Below are 15,008 nucleotides of genomic sequence, written 5' to 3' on the forward strand. Positions count from 1 at the left end.
TGTATGCAAGTGAAAGTGAGGACTGAACGTCGTCACTAAGTTTGGAAGCTTTTCAGGATTCTGAAGGACATGTACTTTTGCGACTATAAGCAAGCGCAACTTTTCGAACTATTTGTCCGGATATTTGCATTGCATGTACTTCCCGGTTGCATCTTCCTCCAGGGCGGCATATGGGTAAGAGCTCAAGCCTTTCGTGTATGGTGGTTAGACAGCTAGTGGTTGCCCGTCAAGAATGCCTTTGGCCTGTCAAACGCGATATACTTGTCTTGCACGTGTTCATCTTTTATGCCCTTGTAGATTGAACTAGAAGTGTTTCGAATGAAGTATGCTTCTAGTTGTAGGTAACTAGATAGCAGAAGTAATGTCACCTCTAGGGTAATATCGATAGATAGAGCTACAAAGTGTCAGATGTACTTTCACGCTTTACAAAAAGATCCAAGAAAGAGGGGCCATTTTGGATTCTTCCTGAAATCGTGTTATTTTTTTTATTGATCTCCACAGATATCAAAGCCAATCATGGTGGGTTACCTTATTACTGAGGACAGGTATAATACAAGTTTGCCCAGAGTGAGGCTCTAGCTCTATCATCTCAGGTCAAGCGTGTCGAAAGACTGAAACAGAGTTGAAGTTTTAGTTCGCATCTTCAAACAGCAGGGCATATGACTTACTACTACAATATCTTTTGTGACGCCTTTGCATCCGTTCAACAATATTGTTTCGATAGAAACAACTACCGTAACTCAACTGATGGACACTCCAAAGTTTAAAATTCCGAGAAGAAGTGAGTGATTAAGTGCTGCTATGCTAAAAAAAATAGTAAGCGGTTCGCCGACCTCGGCACTCTTGCCTTGGCCGACAGCTGATGGCCCCAGACTTGGGTCATCCATCTTATTTATTGGACGGCATTTTGACCACCAAGATCATATCGAGCCGATATGCTTTTCCCGTGTTTTTTTAAACACAGAGGCAAAACTCAGTAACCAACTAGACACCCAAAGGAGAACAGAAAGTATTTTGGAATCCTTAAAGCTCAAATGCCCATTAGAAAAATATAGTATAAACAGATGAGCATGGATACAAGGTGTAAAAGTCTTACTATTAGGTATAGACGTATTACATACTGTTGCATTATTGGGGATATACTATTGCAGTCACCGCCCTTTTCATCTTATTTAGATTAATAGTATACCGCTAGAAATATATATGTTACTATGTGCATTATATTAGAGTTGTCATCATTGTCATATAGCGTATATTATAGTGCAATGAATGCAATTTAGATTTGCCCCTCGAAGCATAAAACGTATAGGGAAAGAAGAAGAGTGATATCTGTTAATCATCAAACTGAAATCTGCTGGTTCGACTCATACTTTTGTTTCTCGTGTTGGTTTACCCTTGTACTTTGCAGAAAGTCCGTGTTAGGAAGCCAAATTCGACGGTAGTCGGTACCATCAAGCCCTCATTCATGCTTTCGACAGACTAACAGTGGCTAATATTCCCAGACTGCAGTCAGTTTATTCAAAGCAGAATCTATAAAAAGGTTTTACGCATCTAATGTGGCTAGCAGGAGAGTCTTTTCGGTATGCATATAGCTCATCAGCTTACAAACAGTAGCAATGTAGCCATGTACGCAAATATTCATCCATACAATCTTCCTCGTTGTACCATGCGACAGTAATTAGATCGAAATACGATGTTCCGAATCTATTCATGCCGATTTGGTAGGGACTTAGGTAGGTATTCAGGAACTTTAGTAACCGGAGCCTCGTTCCTGAAGTTTCAAGTCAACCAACAGCTGCCAATGCATGAGTTGACCTCGGAAGCTATAAACGACTGTTGGTTGGCCCCTGCATATACTGTGGAAATTACCAATAAGGTCTTTGTCTGAGTAACAGAATGGAAGAGCCGGATCCCCGCTGTTGCCGAGATCCATATATATCCTTGCTATGGATCTTCTTGAGACTAATACGTACGACCAACAACCCTTCCTAATAGACTTTTTATGGGTTACGAGTCAATATGTAAAGCGCGGTAAGACAATGTCATCGATGTTTATGGGCTTCACTCATAAGTGTTGTCTGTTTGTAGATTGAGTCTTGTAACCAGGTGATGTTATAGCCTTGCAAGTATTTACTGTTCTTTTGTATTTGGGAACAGGCACTCAGAACACCAAGAAGAGTGCTTGATTAGACGGAAACATGCACCATGGACATCCAGGGATGATAGGCAAGTGGTAGATCATCTGCTGATCAGTCCACCTTGTTACCGCCCGCCTGTTGGTCCAGACCTGTCGATGAAGATGCAGCACGAAGACGCAGTGCCTGCGTCTAACTTGTAGAAGATCGGCCAGGAATAGCCCACATGATACGAGGTTGAATGTGAGGTATACATAGGGGACCTACTTCAGCAGAAATCGACTCGACCATCGAGAATCTCATTCCTCATTCCAAACAGACATTATGAAGTCACAACCCTCGCTACTACCCGTCTCTCTATCACACTTGGGCTGATCTCGCTTCGGCCGCCTGTTGCGACCTCAAAGTCTGCGATGGCTTCAACCTTAAGGGCAGATGCAAGACTTCTTGCTACCCCTACACCAATACGCCAGTCGCACTCAATGGAGATGGATTAAAGGCAACTATCGTTTCCGGCAAGACTGACACGGGTTGCAGATGTACCTTAGGGCTTGACAAGTGAGTGCCCCATGGATGGTTAAAAATCTTATCACCTCTAACTGACATGTTAAATAACCAATCCTGCATGCTCGTCAACTCCAACAAGAGGGGGGCCTATGCTCCTAACCATTGTCTCACTGGCATTGCCTTTGCCCAATGCCAACGTGCTTGAGCTCTAGAAATGCACAAGTTTAGTCCTCGAAAATATTAAGTTATTGTTTCCCCTGTCTTGCATTATTTAGTTACTGCTCGTATGCTAGCCCGAACCTCCATTGGTATCCCATATCAACTGCAACAGGGATGAACAGAATAATAGAAATAATTTGGCCAAAACCCCATTCATTTCCAGCATATTCCTGTCCCATGTTCTCAGACATATTCCCCTGAACTTTCCTCAAAGTGAAGATCACCGACAGCAACGGTACAGACAAGCCAACAACCACAAAGAGAGGTACCATGGCAGCAACTGGCCTGTCACTAAACCACACATTGACTAGCTCTCGCCAAGAAGGCTCAACCCCTGATTCTTGACCTTCTTGTGCCTTCTCGTTGAGATGGGGGTGTGTTTTGGGAAGGCCGGCAAGGAGCCAGAATGAGAATAGGTATGCGATCAGGGAGGCAGTAAGTTCTAACCCGTTCAAAGACCGATAGGTCATAGTCTCTCCCAGGTGTCTGTACTCTTGGGGAAAACACATATCTTCGATAGCGCTCCAGTTGGTCGACGATACCTCTGACCCTTCGCCATTGCCGATCGGACTGACGTCGAAAGCATGTATGCATCTCGATAGGAAGGGGTAGAATGACAGGGCTATTATTAAACTTAACAACAGTAATCTGGCATTGTGCTTCACATTGTCCCTCGGGCATGTTTTCGTTCTTGGCTCTAAGAGAGCAACAGGATACAAGAGTGGCATCATGCTCACCACGGCCACAGTTTGAGAGATGCGAGCTTCGATGGCGCCCAGATCTGCGGTACTGATTCCGTAATCTTTGCGTACAAGCACCGCGATTGTCGCAAGCTGCAATGAGAGAGCAAAGTATGCGGCTGAGTCAACGAAAGCTGCCAGGCCGGTTTTTGCAATACGATGCCACTGGCTGGTTTTTTCGCTTTGCTTAAGTACAATGACTGCAAGGGACAAGAAAACACTGAGTGTGATCTCAAGAACATAACCGATGGCAACCTGGTATAAGAAATCAGCGATAACTCATTGAAAAGCAGTACCCAGACGGACTCCAATACCAGATATGTCAGGATTGCCTGTGCCGTATACCGCAGTACATATCTCGTTCTGGCAGACTTCCAGATTATCCTTCTTGAATTGGGTCTTGGAGGCGAGAAGGCGGATGTAACTACTGAAGTCATTCAGTTCCATCCATTGCGAACAATCGACTTTGGGACTCGACATGATGACTGTTGTTTGGTCTGAAGGAAATTCCGCGGGGATGATTCTTCATAGAGAACTATCTTCAAAGACATAAAGTTGATAATGTGACCCAGCCTGATTTTGTCTTACCGCATTACCTCAGCTGCGGCTGAGAACGAACTATCTGCATGCGGGATCCAATTGTAGGAGCAAAAATACATTAAACCTAAAAGTGGCGTGTCATACTTGCTTGATCTGGGCGCAAGCCTGATTATAGCCCTTTGGTTCCTACCAATATGTAAGGTCCTCACTACTTATCTCACTGACCAGGCTTGCATCTTGAATCAGAAATGTCCAGTCCTATCCAGAGAATATACGTTATCAAAATGTCAAACCTCATATCCTACTTCGTTCTCAGCTTCTGCCTCATCGGACTGGTCAAATCATTGGATAGCGACACAGGATTCGATTCTGTCTGCGGATATATCAATGGTGGTAGGTGCCCTGTTAGTCAGTATCCCAGTCACCAGCTGACAGATAACGTGCGGGATCAGATATTGATCGTGCCCTTGACTGCTCATCTGAATCGTGTGGATTCTTATCCATACTAGGCCACAGCAATAAATATGTCGGGTGTTGTGATGGCGTGAATTGTGTCATTCCGACTGTATGTATCGAGTCAGGCTCGGCATCCAACAGTTACACTGTGGAATGGTAGGCGACATCTGAGCTCAAGTCAAGAACGATGCTAAGACCAAACGCAGCATCGACGATTCTCTCCCGGCATGTGCAACGTATACATGGCCAGAGCTCGAGGCAAAGGGGTACTTCTGCGCACCTTCTAGGACTACCGTAACAGTAATCACAGAAATGACTTCTGGTGGTGAGACTACTCCAACAACCGAAAGGTCAGCTACGGCGGGTCCACCAGATCTAAGCAGTGATCCTTTTCCAAGCACAACAGAAACTGCAGCGCGGCCGACTGTAACTTCAACGGCCAGTGGGCACCCGCAACCAACAGAGGGTGGTGGACCAAACCTGGGGACCGAACATGGTGAGCCATCACTTGATGACTTCTCTACATAGGGAGTTACACTAACATGTCAACAGACTTGAGCTCACGACAGAGAATTGGCGCAGGAGTTGGCTCAGGGGTTTCTGGGGGATTGCTCTTGGTGTTTTTTGCGTAAGTGGTGAACCCTTTGACGCGCATTTGTAGCGAAACCAATTCTAACTCCAATATGGAATCTTTGGGTGTTGTGGGTGGCCAAGGCGAAGGACCAATCCAACCAGGAAACAGCATATTCCTGGGAGAAAAGTATACCAATATGCGCCAGTACCTGCTCTTCAGGCGACTCCTTAATAATAAGTCACTGCAAAAGTCACAGCCGGTGCTGCGATATGGCGTTCAGTGGATATAGCCACCAAAGGCAAGATCCGTGAGGGATGGCGGCGAATAGATGATCATCAGGGAGGACTCACTATATAAAATTGAAATCCGCAATAGTAAGTAGTCTTCGTACAATCTCGATACACAAATCCCAATAGGTATCGCGGGGTGAATGAACCCAGGGCTAGAAGGGCAATGAGACAAAAAAAGGCAATGTCTCTGGTTCCTGGACTGGCATGACAGTCAGTCCTGTTTTCTTCAGCGCCACCAGTCAAGACCGCAGGGAGGGTGTTATTGGTGGCAAAGTCCACAGAGATGATCATACCCTCAGTGGATAGATGATCCGACAAAAACTTGGAGGAATCAGGGCTTGGGAAACTCCAGGCCTTGGTTATGATCGCACTAGCGATGCAAGACAACAACAAGATCAAGAACGCCAGCAGTCTCAATCTCTTGTGATTGTAATTCACAACAGTGCCAAATCGATTCAGGGAGGTGATGGCAGCCACTAATGCGTGTTGATCTTTTAAGATTGAGTCTTCCAAAAATAGCCCAGATAGCTGATCAATCAATTTCGCAGATGTCTCCGGTGAGGAAAAGAGAAGGTTAGAAGGGTTCAGTATCCGTAAGGCAAGGTTGAATATAGCCAGTAATGAACGGCCCGCATGCCAGCGGACGGCCACCAAACACGGAAGCCTGTGCAGGGCAGGGGAGCGAAGTCATACCCACCATACCGTTCAATACAGAGTAAGGGTGCCCATGATGCGGACGAAGTGGATTGAGTTATGCCAGCCACTATCCACAATGCTGAGGGATCACCCATGTCGTGTTCGGTGGCAACCATTATATATCAGCATGGACAGCTCGGAACGAAAACCAGGCTGAGTCTGCCAGGTCCGGAATATCGATGTTGACGACGAAAAACAGTTGTCCAGCCATACGGTTTGCAAATAAACTTCATTTGCGCATATATTGGCGACGGTTGACAGAGAGAAGGGTGGCTATGGCTAAACTAACAGGGCCTTGGTGATACTGAAACTTGGGCGATGGTACCTTGGGGGGCAATATACTAATTAATGCGAATCGAAGCTCGATGAATTCACAACTCCGTCCGCTGCAAAGCCGGTTGTTCCGGCGGGACTGGAGATCCGCGAAGGCATGAAATCTGTATGTCCAAGCTGCATTGTTAATAACCACACAGCCATAGTATCTACAATCTACAGTAGTCAATATGAATACCCACAGGTCCCTTGATCAAAGTCAATCTCCATGGGGTTTTGACTTGGCATCACATCGCTATCGTGGGTTTAACTGTAACGGTTTGATTCATCTCTTGGCGGCCTTGACAGGGGATAGACATGGCAGGTTGTTAGGGCATGATAATAGGGACAGACCCTATTCAAAAATAGTCAACAGGCTTTCCTTGCTGACAGAGTTCGAGTTTGTCGCGCCAGGAGTGCCCTAAGACTTATCCAATGCTTTTGTTGTGTATACGCCGTATAGTTAGTCGACCAGACTATATGGTCTTACGAGCAAGCGACAGCAATCATCGATCTCCTGCATTGGCGTGCAAGCACCCATCAAGCTTGGAACTCTGAGAACAAATTTGGTCGCGAATTACCTCGCGGCCCTTTTATGAAGGAGGTTGACGCGATCCACAAGTGAGATTCGAACAAGGACAAACGAAGCAATTGTTTTGCAGATGTCGACAAAAGGGGTAAGTCCCGCAACTAATGTAGGAACCCAGTCATCTTGACCAACCACAAACGCGGCAGCATACTTGGGTTTGGTGATAACCTTATATGAAGGATGCATAAAACAAGGAATTATCATCTTTCGTGTCTGTTGGCTTTATGTAAGTACAGTAAAACTTAAACCAACTCAAACCCACAGTAAGTTTTATGCACCTGGATAACAGATCGATTGAACAAATTCCGGAATTGCGGACGGCCCCTCTGGTGTGTGTATGATCAGTAGAATTGAGGTTGATTCATCTGGAAGAGCTTTGTCTATAAGATTATAGTTGTCCTTTTCTTTTTCTGGATCTTAGCTGTATCTCAAACTTTGTATAGTCTCACCAGTTTCTACAACATATTGTTGGCTGTTGAATATCGGGACGCTTTGGTATCGACTCAACCAACTGTCCAATCGATATTTTGTTACAGGGTTAGATACCGAGACATTGGCTACTGGTTGGATCATTAGCGTGATCTTGATATAATGCACCTTTGATAATTGCTCGAAGAGAAGGCTCCTCAACTGTGGTACAGCATCAAAAAATTATTGATATGAAGTATAAATCCCTGCCAGGACTCATAGATTCTCAAGACTGCTGTCAACCCTGATATAGCACATGTATAGTCGGATGCTCTTAAGAAGACTACGCGTCTTATACGTCAAAGGTCGTATCTTGAGTAGATTATTGACATTGAGTTTTCCATAAAAGCAAGATTCACGAGACACGTGGATCGAGACGGGTCAGCGCCGTATGCATATTAGCTGACGTGCGCCTCTTCGTGAATAGCCCCATTTGCATATATTTAGGGGTTGCATAGTGCATAAATTATGAAAACGTCGAGAATTGTGGCATTGAATTGCGGCGCGCGACCATGGGGAGTGCATTGACGAGCAAATGAACTCGGAGCCTCCACCTGTCTTGGAAGGCCAGCTTCAGCCAAGCTTCTGTGAGTGCATAGGGAAAACTATAGCTGCAAGGTACAGAATCGTCCACCCGCGCCTCTGATCTTGTGTGTACTGTACATAGACGCAGTCAATGTTGTCGTTCAGTGTTTCGTCGTTCAGAATCTCAACAAATCCGTAGAGTGGTTTATACTCATCGCAACCGAAATCGATGTCGAACTGCAGTTACATATCGACAGTTGTGGTTAAACCGAATAAATTGAGGGTGTTCTGAAACCAAGCCAAGTCTAGCCTAGATCTGCGGTACAATATCCTTCTTTGGGTGATGGAGGGTACGGTACGTGGTCGACTTTGTCGTTCCTGAATATCATTCATAAACTCGTCATGGACCACATGAAGGTAAGTAAAGCTGGTCAGACTTGATCTAATTCACGCCGCCGACAAGTCAAACACGATGTCGCTACTCCAGAGTTAGGTTGAGCACTGGGTCGATGGCTCCTGGAGGGACTGGGACTTGCGTGTCGAGCGTCTTTTTGAAGATCCAACGCCTAACGTAGATCGCGTGTTCCACTGGTGACTGGTGGCAGCACATTCCAAATTTCCATCCAAGGTATTGGATGAGGTGGCTTGCTTACAGGCGGGTTCAGCGGTCGCAGCGGCTCCAGTACCCCAGTGGATGGCGTGGCAGAGTAAAATGGTCATAAGGGGGGTGGTTGCGGTTCAGGGGGTCTACTTTGATGAAATCCAGGGGATGGTTGGAAGCGGCGGTCGGAAGATTGAGGCACAAAAGCCCGGAAATGAGGACATCTCTAAGCACAAGAGACTTTCTTCTTCTTCTTCTTCGAGGGCCGAGGCGTGTCTGAATGGTACTATACTGTCAAACAGGTAAAATCGCCCATGTTTGACGAGACTCTTGCGAGATGGCTGCGGCTTATTTGCCCTGAACCTTTTATTAGCCTTGTGACGGATAACGCCTGAGGCTGCCACAGCCTACCACAATTTCAAGATGATGTTTCTTTCTGTCTCGCCGCAGTTTTGTGTGCGTTTGTGCTTGTGCTCGTGCTTGTGCCTGTCAGTGGTTGGGGACGGACCTGAGCAAAGATGTTTCCATGATTGACGGCGTGGTTTCGTGTTTGTGCCCAGGCCTATGTAGACCGACCACGGGCAGGCAGGGAAGGCACGGTGGCATCAGGTACGAGCGGTTAGGCAGTTTGTTCCCATTAGAGTTATGCATACTGTTATCCAAGGTTTGTGTAACTTGGTTAGCGTACACAAAATGGGTAAGTGATGTACCGTTTAGTCGTTGTCTAACGGGCGGCGCCAATTAAAAGGTTGCATTTTGGCTTAGTAGTCGGCAAAAGTAGTGCTCAGGTGCACCAATTGGTGCGTGTTCGGTCGGATTAGAGGGCCTTAGCGGGTTGACCGTCGACGAAAAAGCTTATGCAATGCGTGATTTTGTGCAAAAGAAGAATCTGACCTCCTTAGCTTATCCGCCAGCTTCTCGAGTTGATCCAAGATGGAGACCCAATCCTTGCTAGATCCCTGACAGTGGCTCCACCAGATGGAAGGTGCCCCTGCACCCCCTGTTCCTTTGTCTCGCCGTCTCTTTGCATTTACTGGCTGCTACTCTGAGGCCCCATGTCTGGCTTGGCTCTCCCCTTCACTTGCACGTCTGGTCCCTTTCCTTTTCCTGTTCTCTCTGACTCGCTTCGCCTCGCTTCTGCTACCTTTCTCTCCTTCCATCCCCCATCTAACTCCCATCTCCTCTTTCAACAAAACAAGCCACTACCTCCGGCCGTTCGTTCGTTCCAGTCCCTCTTTCACCTCCCCACACTTTCAAAGCGTTTGTTATTTCTTCATCTGTCTGAAGCGTATCGTGTTCAGTATCACGATCATCGCTCTCTCTTACTGTTCTCATCACGTCTCTTTTTTATTCACGGTATCTTGATCTTCATTCAACTGCCTCAACTCGACCGTCTCACAATCGATATAGTCGACCTTAGATTACCGTCGTCTTACAACTCGACGACACTGCTAGGCCAAGCCATCAAATCCATCAAATATCCAGGAGGAATTCACAGTGCAGCCAACAACGACGACAGGCACGAATCGATTGTCTATCAACTGAGAAATATATTGCGGATAAGAGCCCGATAAACCGACGACTTTTAGATCCGGCTCGCTTCGACTACAGTTGATCTGACTCGAAGTCCGTGTCGACGATCAACTTATCATAATTCTAGTATACCGACTTGTCTCCAAATTTACGGTATCCAGATCACTCATCATGAAGAACTCAACACTGTTTTCAATGGCCATTGCGGCTGCTAGCCTTGTCGGTGTCAACGGACAAGTCAGTGGAAAGATAAAAGGAGAGCAATGGCCTGTTGCCAAACCCGTCTTGAACGAGATAAAAGGCCAGGGTTGCTGGAAATCCAATGGCAATATGACGCAGGTGTATTCGGGACCCCTCACAACGTCTGGCAACTGCTGGGATCGCTGCAAGAAGCAGTACGCTGTATTCGCTCTACAGGCTGATGCATGTTACTGTGGTCAGCTTTACCCGCAAGAAGATGATCTGGTTGACGATGACAAATGTGACTGGGAATGCCCTGGCTGGCCTTACGAGGCTTGCGGTGCACTGAAGAAATACTATTCCGTATTCAACTCAGGAAAACAACTAGCACCCGACAACTACGTGGAGGAGAAGTCGACCTCAAGTGCTGCGCCCTCGTCAACCGAGGCCGCTTCCAGCACCGCCGCTGGCAGTGATTCTTCTACCTCAACTCAAACCGACGAAGCAGCTGCAAGCTCGGAGGCGGCCCCCGATGATGATAAGAAAGACGGCCCCAATGTAGCCGCTATTGCCGCCGGAGTTGTGGTGGGCGTTGTGGTGGTCGCTGCTATTGGTGGCGGTGCCATCTTCTTTGTTCGCCGCCGACGCAACGCAGAGATTGAGGAGGAACACCGACGAAATGCTGCTGTGAATGCGTTCATCAACGGCTCCAAGCCCCCAGGCAGCAGCGGCAGTATCTCCATGACCGATTCCCGTCTTGATCCAGTTATGGCCCATCGACGACTCAGCGATGGCAGTATCGCCGATAACCAAGATTATTCCCGAAGAATTCTACGGGTAAGTTACCATATAGAAGAGAACACTCGCCCACCATGCTAATATAACATTAGGTCACCAACGCTTAATCGAGTCTCCAGTCTCGACTATTCAAGGTCTATACTTTTCATCTGTTTCTCACTTGGCATTCACGGCGTTTTATTGGAATGATAGTTCATGTCTGTTTGCCAATCGATCGCTCTCGACGATTAGGCGGCGTTTGATTTTCGGGCGTAGGACTAGACATTTTTCTACTATTTTGCGTCTGCGGAAATTACGACTGGATTTGATCAATCATGCTCCATGGCCGGCTACCTCTACGCCATCCACTCATTACCTCCTTACTTTTTTTTAACAATACGCCTTGATCGAAGCGACTGGAGAAGATGGGAATAATGCCGCAAGTGCCCTACTAGAAGTCATACTTCCCTCTGTCCATATCATGGACGTCGTCTTGGCATAAGGGCATTTTAGCGGCACTCATACCCGCGTGTAATTCGCACGTTTGTTTTCTTTTCTTCACGACTGGGAGTTTTGTCTCCTGTGTACAAATTCTCTTCGTCCTTTTAGAAGACGGGGATAAACCCAAAAAGAGGAGGACGATAGGTCCTTTTGGGACATGGTGGATAGTGTGATACAGAGCAAGGTGTCACAGGTGCACTCGGACGCGGGACGGACGTCAACCCCTGAGAGATATTACGAATTCAGTGGGTTGACTGGAAGTACGGGATGTTCTCTCGTCGCTTTATTTATTTTTCAACTTGGTTGTTATCTTCGCCTACTATCATGGTTGTGGTCCCGCCTGTATGTAGGATTTCGCATAGTCATATACCACCACTTAAGACTTAAAATTTTGAGATAATGTTCAAGGGGTTATTTGTCCGATGATATTCATGGCACGTCAAAGCGCCAATGCATGTAGATTCAAGAGCTATCGACACCACCCAAGTGTTCCATGTACTATCGATCATGCCACTTTGATTGGACTGAGTAATGACTTCGCATTTGCTCGTTCACGGCGCTGACACCTCGTTCGTCTAAATCTCGCAAGTGTGTGTCTTTCTCATCCTCTTTGTTTTCTCAGTGGGTTCCGGTGGTTTATCAACTGGACACACCACTATCCAATCTCGCCTTCTAGACTTGTGCCATATTTCACAGTAGATCATTGAGCATGAAAATGCTGAAAACCCCAACAACGCATCACAATGATCCAATGAGTGCATACACGACTCGCCTCACAAGACGAGTTGTGCAAATACCTATTAGGATCATCTGATGGTTCAGGGTAGGCCGGGAAAATATTGTCACGTGATGAGACAACAGCTCTGGAGCTTGTCGCGATGCCTGTCGCGTTAGAAAAGTTCCTAGCTTAGCATCATAACGAACAGCCCAAACAAAGAAATTCAGCAAATAGCAGTATACTCTCACGATCGCCCTACATCTCCCAAAACAAATCAAGCTGCACAGTTTTACCCCTTGAAATATTGCCGCCATCTTCTACAGGGCTTAATTGCCCGACTTTATTTTCCAATATGGGCCCTATTTCAGTCCCTCGAATCCGTCGCACGGCGCAAAACACCCAGTTCACGTAAGTTCACCTCCTCGTACCCAGTCCGCTAGATTGAACAGGATCTGATTGTTCCAGGTACAATCTTTCGCGCCGCGTGAACGATGTCCAGACGTATCCTGTATACTCTCCCCAAGGTGCTACTATTCTCATCTATGGTCATGAGAATGGTGTGACGATTGCATGGCGAGGAGGCAAGCGATTCAAGACAGTCAAGAAGGCACCCCAACCCGAAAAGCAGAACGGAACTGCGGATGATTCGGTTATGATTATCGATTCGGACGACGATGAACCACCGGCAAAGTCAAAGGCAGCATCTCAGTATGAGGATAAACCACAGTTTGAGGACGAGGTTGAGGATAGCCCATACCCCGAAATAGTACAGACTCTTGACCTTGCGCTCGGAACGGCGATCCTGAAGGTCGCGGTTATGCCCATGACCCCAACGCCCGCAGAGGACGCTGCTTGGGGAGGAGCCAAAGTGCTCACCGACAAGATGGTTTTTGCTGTCTCATGTGTCACCAACGATGTCTATGTCATTACGCTTCCTCTCACCCCTCCTTCGCCAGAGAGTAAGGCGAGACTCGAGCTTAGGAATGATCTTCTAGCAGGCAGGGCAGGCTCCGGAGCTTGGGGTGAGTCGCTCATCCTACTTGGTGGCCAGAACAAGCACAGCGAGGGCATTGCTATCAACTTGATTATGCCAACAACTACCGAGCGACCTGGTACGAAGCCTAGAGCAGTCGTGGCCTCGCACTCCCGTGAGGCTTCTGGAGTGCTCCGACTTTGGGACGTCCCTCTAGATGCTAGTGACAAGCCCTCCAAAACTGTCGAGCCATTCCAAACCGAGTATCTACCTAACCCCCTCACAAGCATATCCTTCAACCCCACGCATACTACACAGCTGCTAGCTGTTTCAGCCCTTCAGGGCGTTCGTGTTTACGATTTTGCAAGACCTGCTTTTACCGACACGGATGCCACCGGGCCCTTTCCAGTCCAGGGCTCATGGTTGCTGTCCATGTACCAGCCCTTTGCTCGACCTTCATCGACAAGAAAACCAGTTATTGATGCTGTTTGGATAACACACGGACGCGCGATACTGGTGCTCCTTGCCGATGGAATGTGGGGCATTTGGGACGTTGACGGTGTTAGTCCTTCTGGACCGGGTGCTATTCTATCTAGCAAACTCCAGACTGGCGTCAAGGGAGCTGCTTTGACCACCTTTAGCGTCTCTGGATATGTAGAGGGAACAAGCTCACTCCGAAGTCTTACGACACAGAACAAGGAGCAGACCACCGGAGAGTTTGCGCCCATGACTCCTCACACTCGACGACAAGCTACCGCTTCGCTAAGCTCTGCCATCACACTTGACCGCTTGGCTACTATCCGAGGTGGCATCAAGGTGCTGTCTTTGCCGAGTAGTGGAAGTGCAATCCAAGACGAGACAGTCGTCTTTTGGGTCGGTGATCTGGAACACGTTTGTGCCATCCCTGGTATAACACGGTTCTGGGATTCTCAACTGCGACAGTCTACTGGCACTGGTGGCGACATATTTAGTGGCTCGCAGCCGGTGAAGATGATCAAGCTACTGGATTTATCAACTGGGTTACTTGGTGAGAGATGCTGCGGAGTTGGTCTGTTGATAGACCCAGACCACAGTATCACCACCCAAGACAGCAGCATACCAGCGGATGTTATTGTGTATGGCGAGACCAGGATTGTCCTTGTCAAGGAGGGAGAAGATGGACCAGGCAAGATTGTTGGTGCCGTGGCCAACGCACGAAGCCGAAACCTGTTTTCCAAGGGAGACAAGTCTGATGCTATTATTGTGCATGGCAAACAAACAAGACCTGCCAAGAACTTATTCAACCTAAGCACCGTGAAGCCGGGTACATTGCGGCTTCGATCTGCCTTGGGCAAACATGGTATTGAGGGCGAATCAGACGCTGATCTGCCACCCCGACCAGCGGTCGGTTTCGACTTTATGGATACGCTTAACGCAGCAGCGGATGTCACAGTTGATGATGACGAACGAAACTTGGAAGTTGAGATGCTGGATATCATGGAGATTGACAAAACACTCGAGAACATGGACAATAGCCGAAGAAGGACATAGGACTGTTGGTTGTAAACGAAAACCGAGGAACTGACTAAAGCGATTAGATGCTAGGAACGAGATAATGAAGAGTGCTGGGGACGAGACGATACCCCTACGACATACATGCGATCCATTTGCATGGTCACGATTGCGATCGTGAGA

At 47.3% G+C, this 15,008-nt stretch overlaps 5 protein-coding genes across 5 annotated transcripts; 4 read left to right on the forward strand and 1 right to left on the reverse strand.

Annotated features, from left to right (window-relative positions):
* Positions 1 to 2,917: 2,917 nt before the first annotated feature.
* EDB82DRAFT_481078 (uncharacterized protein) lies at positions 2,918 to 4,081 on the reverse strand (the record flags this gene model as incomplete). Its single annotated transcript, XM_025725157.1, has 2 exons — positions 2,918 to 3,856; positions 3,908 to 4,081. 2 exons carry the CDS (start codon positions 4,079 to 4,081, stop codon positions 2,918 to 2,920), a joined length of 1,113 nt encoding a protein of 370 aa, XP_025593783.1.
* Positions 4,082 to 4,425: 344 nt separating this feature from the next.
* Positions 4,426 to 5,229, forward strand: EDB82DRAFT_530467 (uncharacterized protein; the record flags this gene model as incomplete). Its single annotated transcript, XM_025725158.1, has 4 exons — positions 4,426 to 4,534; positions 4,594 to 4,753; positions 4,804 to 5,093; positions 5,150 to 5,229. The coding sequence occupies 4 exons, from the start codon at positions 4,426 to 4,428 to the stop codon at positions 5,227 to 5,229; spliced, it is 639 nt and encodes a 212-aa protein (XP_025593784.1).
* A 4,435-nt stretch (positions 5,230 to 9,664) lies between these two features.
* On the forward strand, positions 9,665 to 10,329 carry EDB82DRAFT_345969 (uncharacterized protein). Its single transcript, XM_065607519.1, has one exon. It carries the CDS (start codon positions 9,708 to 9,710, stop codon positions 10,224 to 10,226), a length of 519 nt encoding a protein of 172 aa, XP_065463517.1. The 5' UTR covers positions 9,665 to 9,707; the 3' UTR covers positions 10,227 to 10,329.
* Positions 10,188 to 11,535, forward strand: EDB82DRAFT_345956 (uncharacterized protein). The gene is made up of 2 exons (XM_025725159.2): positions 10,188 to 11,202; positions 11,256 to 11,535. The coding sequence occupies exons 1-2, from the start codon at positions 10,357 to 10,359 to the stop codon at positions 11,268 to 11,270; spliced, it is 861 nt and encodes a 286-aa protein (XP_025593785.1). The 5' UTR covers positions 10,188 to 10,356; the 3' UTR covers positions 11,271 to 11,535.
* A 1,178-nt stretch (positions 11,536 to 12,713) lies between these two features.
* EDB82DRAFT_548569 (uncharacterized protein) lies at positions 12,714 to 14,864 on the forward strand (the record flags this gene model as incomplete). Its single annotated transcript, XM_025725160.1, has 2 exons — positions 12,714 to 12,769; positions 12,827 to 14,864. The coding sequence occupies 2 exons, from the start codon at positions 12,714 to 12,716 to the stop codon at positions 14,862 to 14,864; spliced, it is 2,094 nt and encodes a 697-aa protein (XP_025593786.1).
* Between the last annotated feature and the right edge of the window lie 144 nt (positions 14,865 to 15,008).

This window comes from Fusarium venenatum, assembly GCF_020744135.1.
Source record: "Fusarium venenatum strain MPI-CAGE-CH-0201 chromosome Unknown EDB82scaffold_4, whole genome shotgun sequence".
NCBI lineage: Eukaryota > Fungi > Ascomycota > Sordariomycetes > Hypocreales > Nectriaceae > Fusarium > Fusarium venenatum.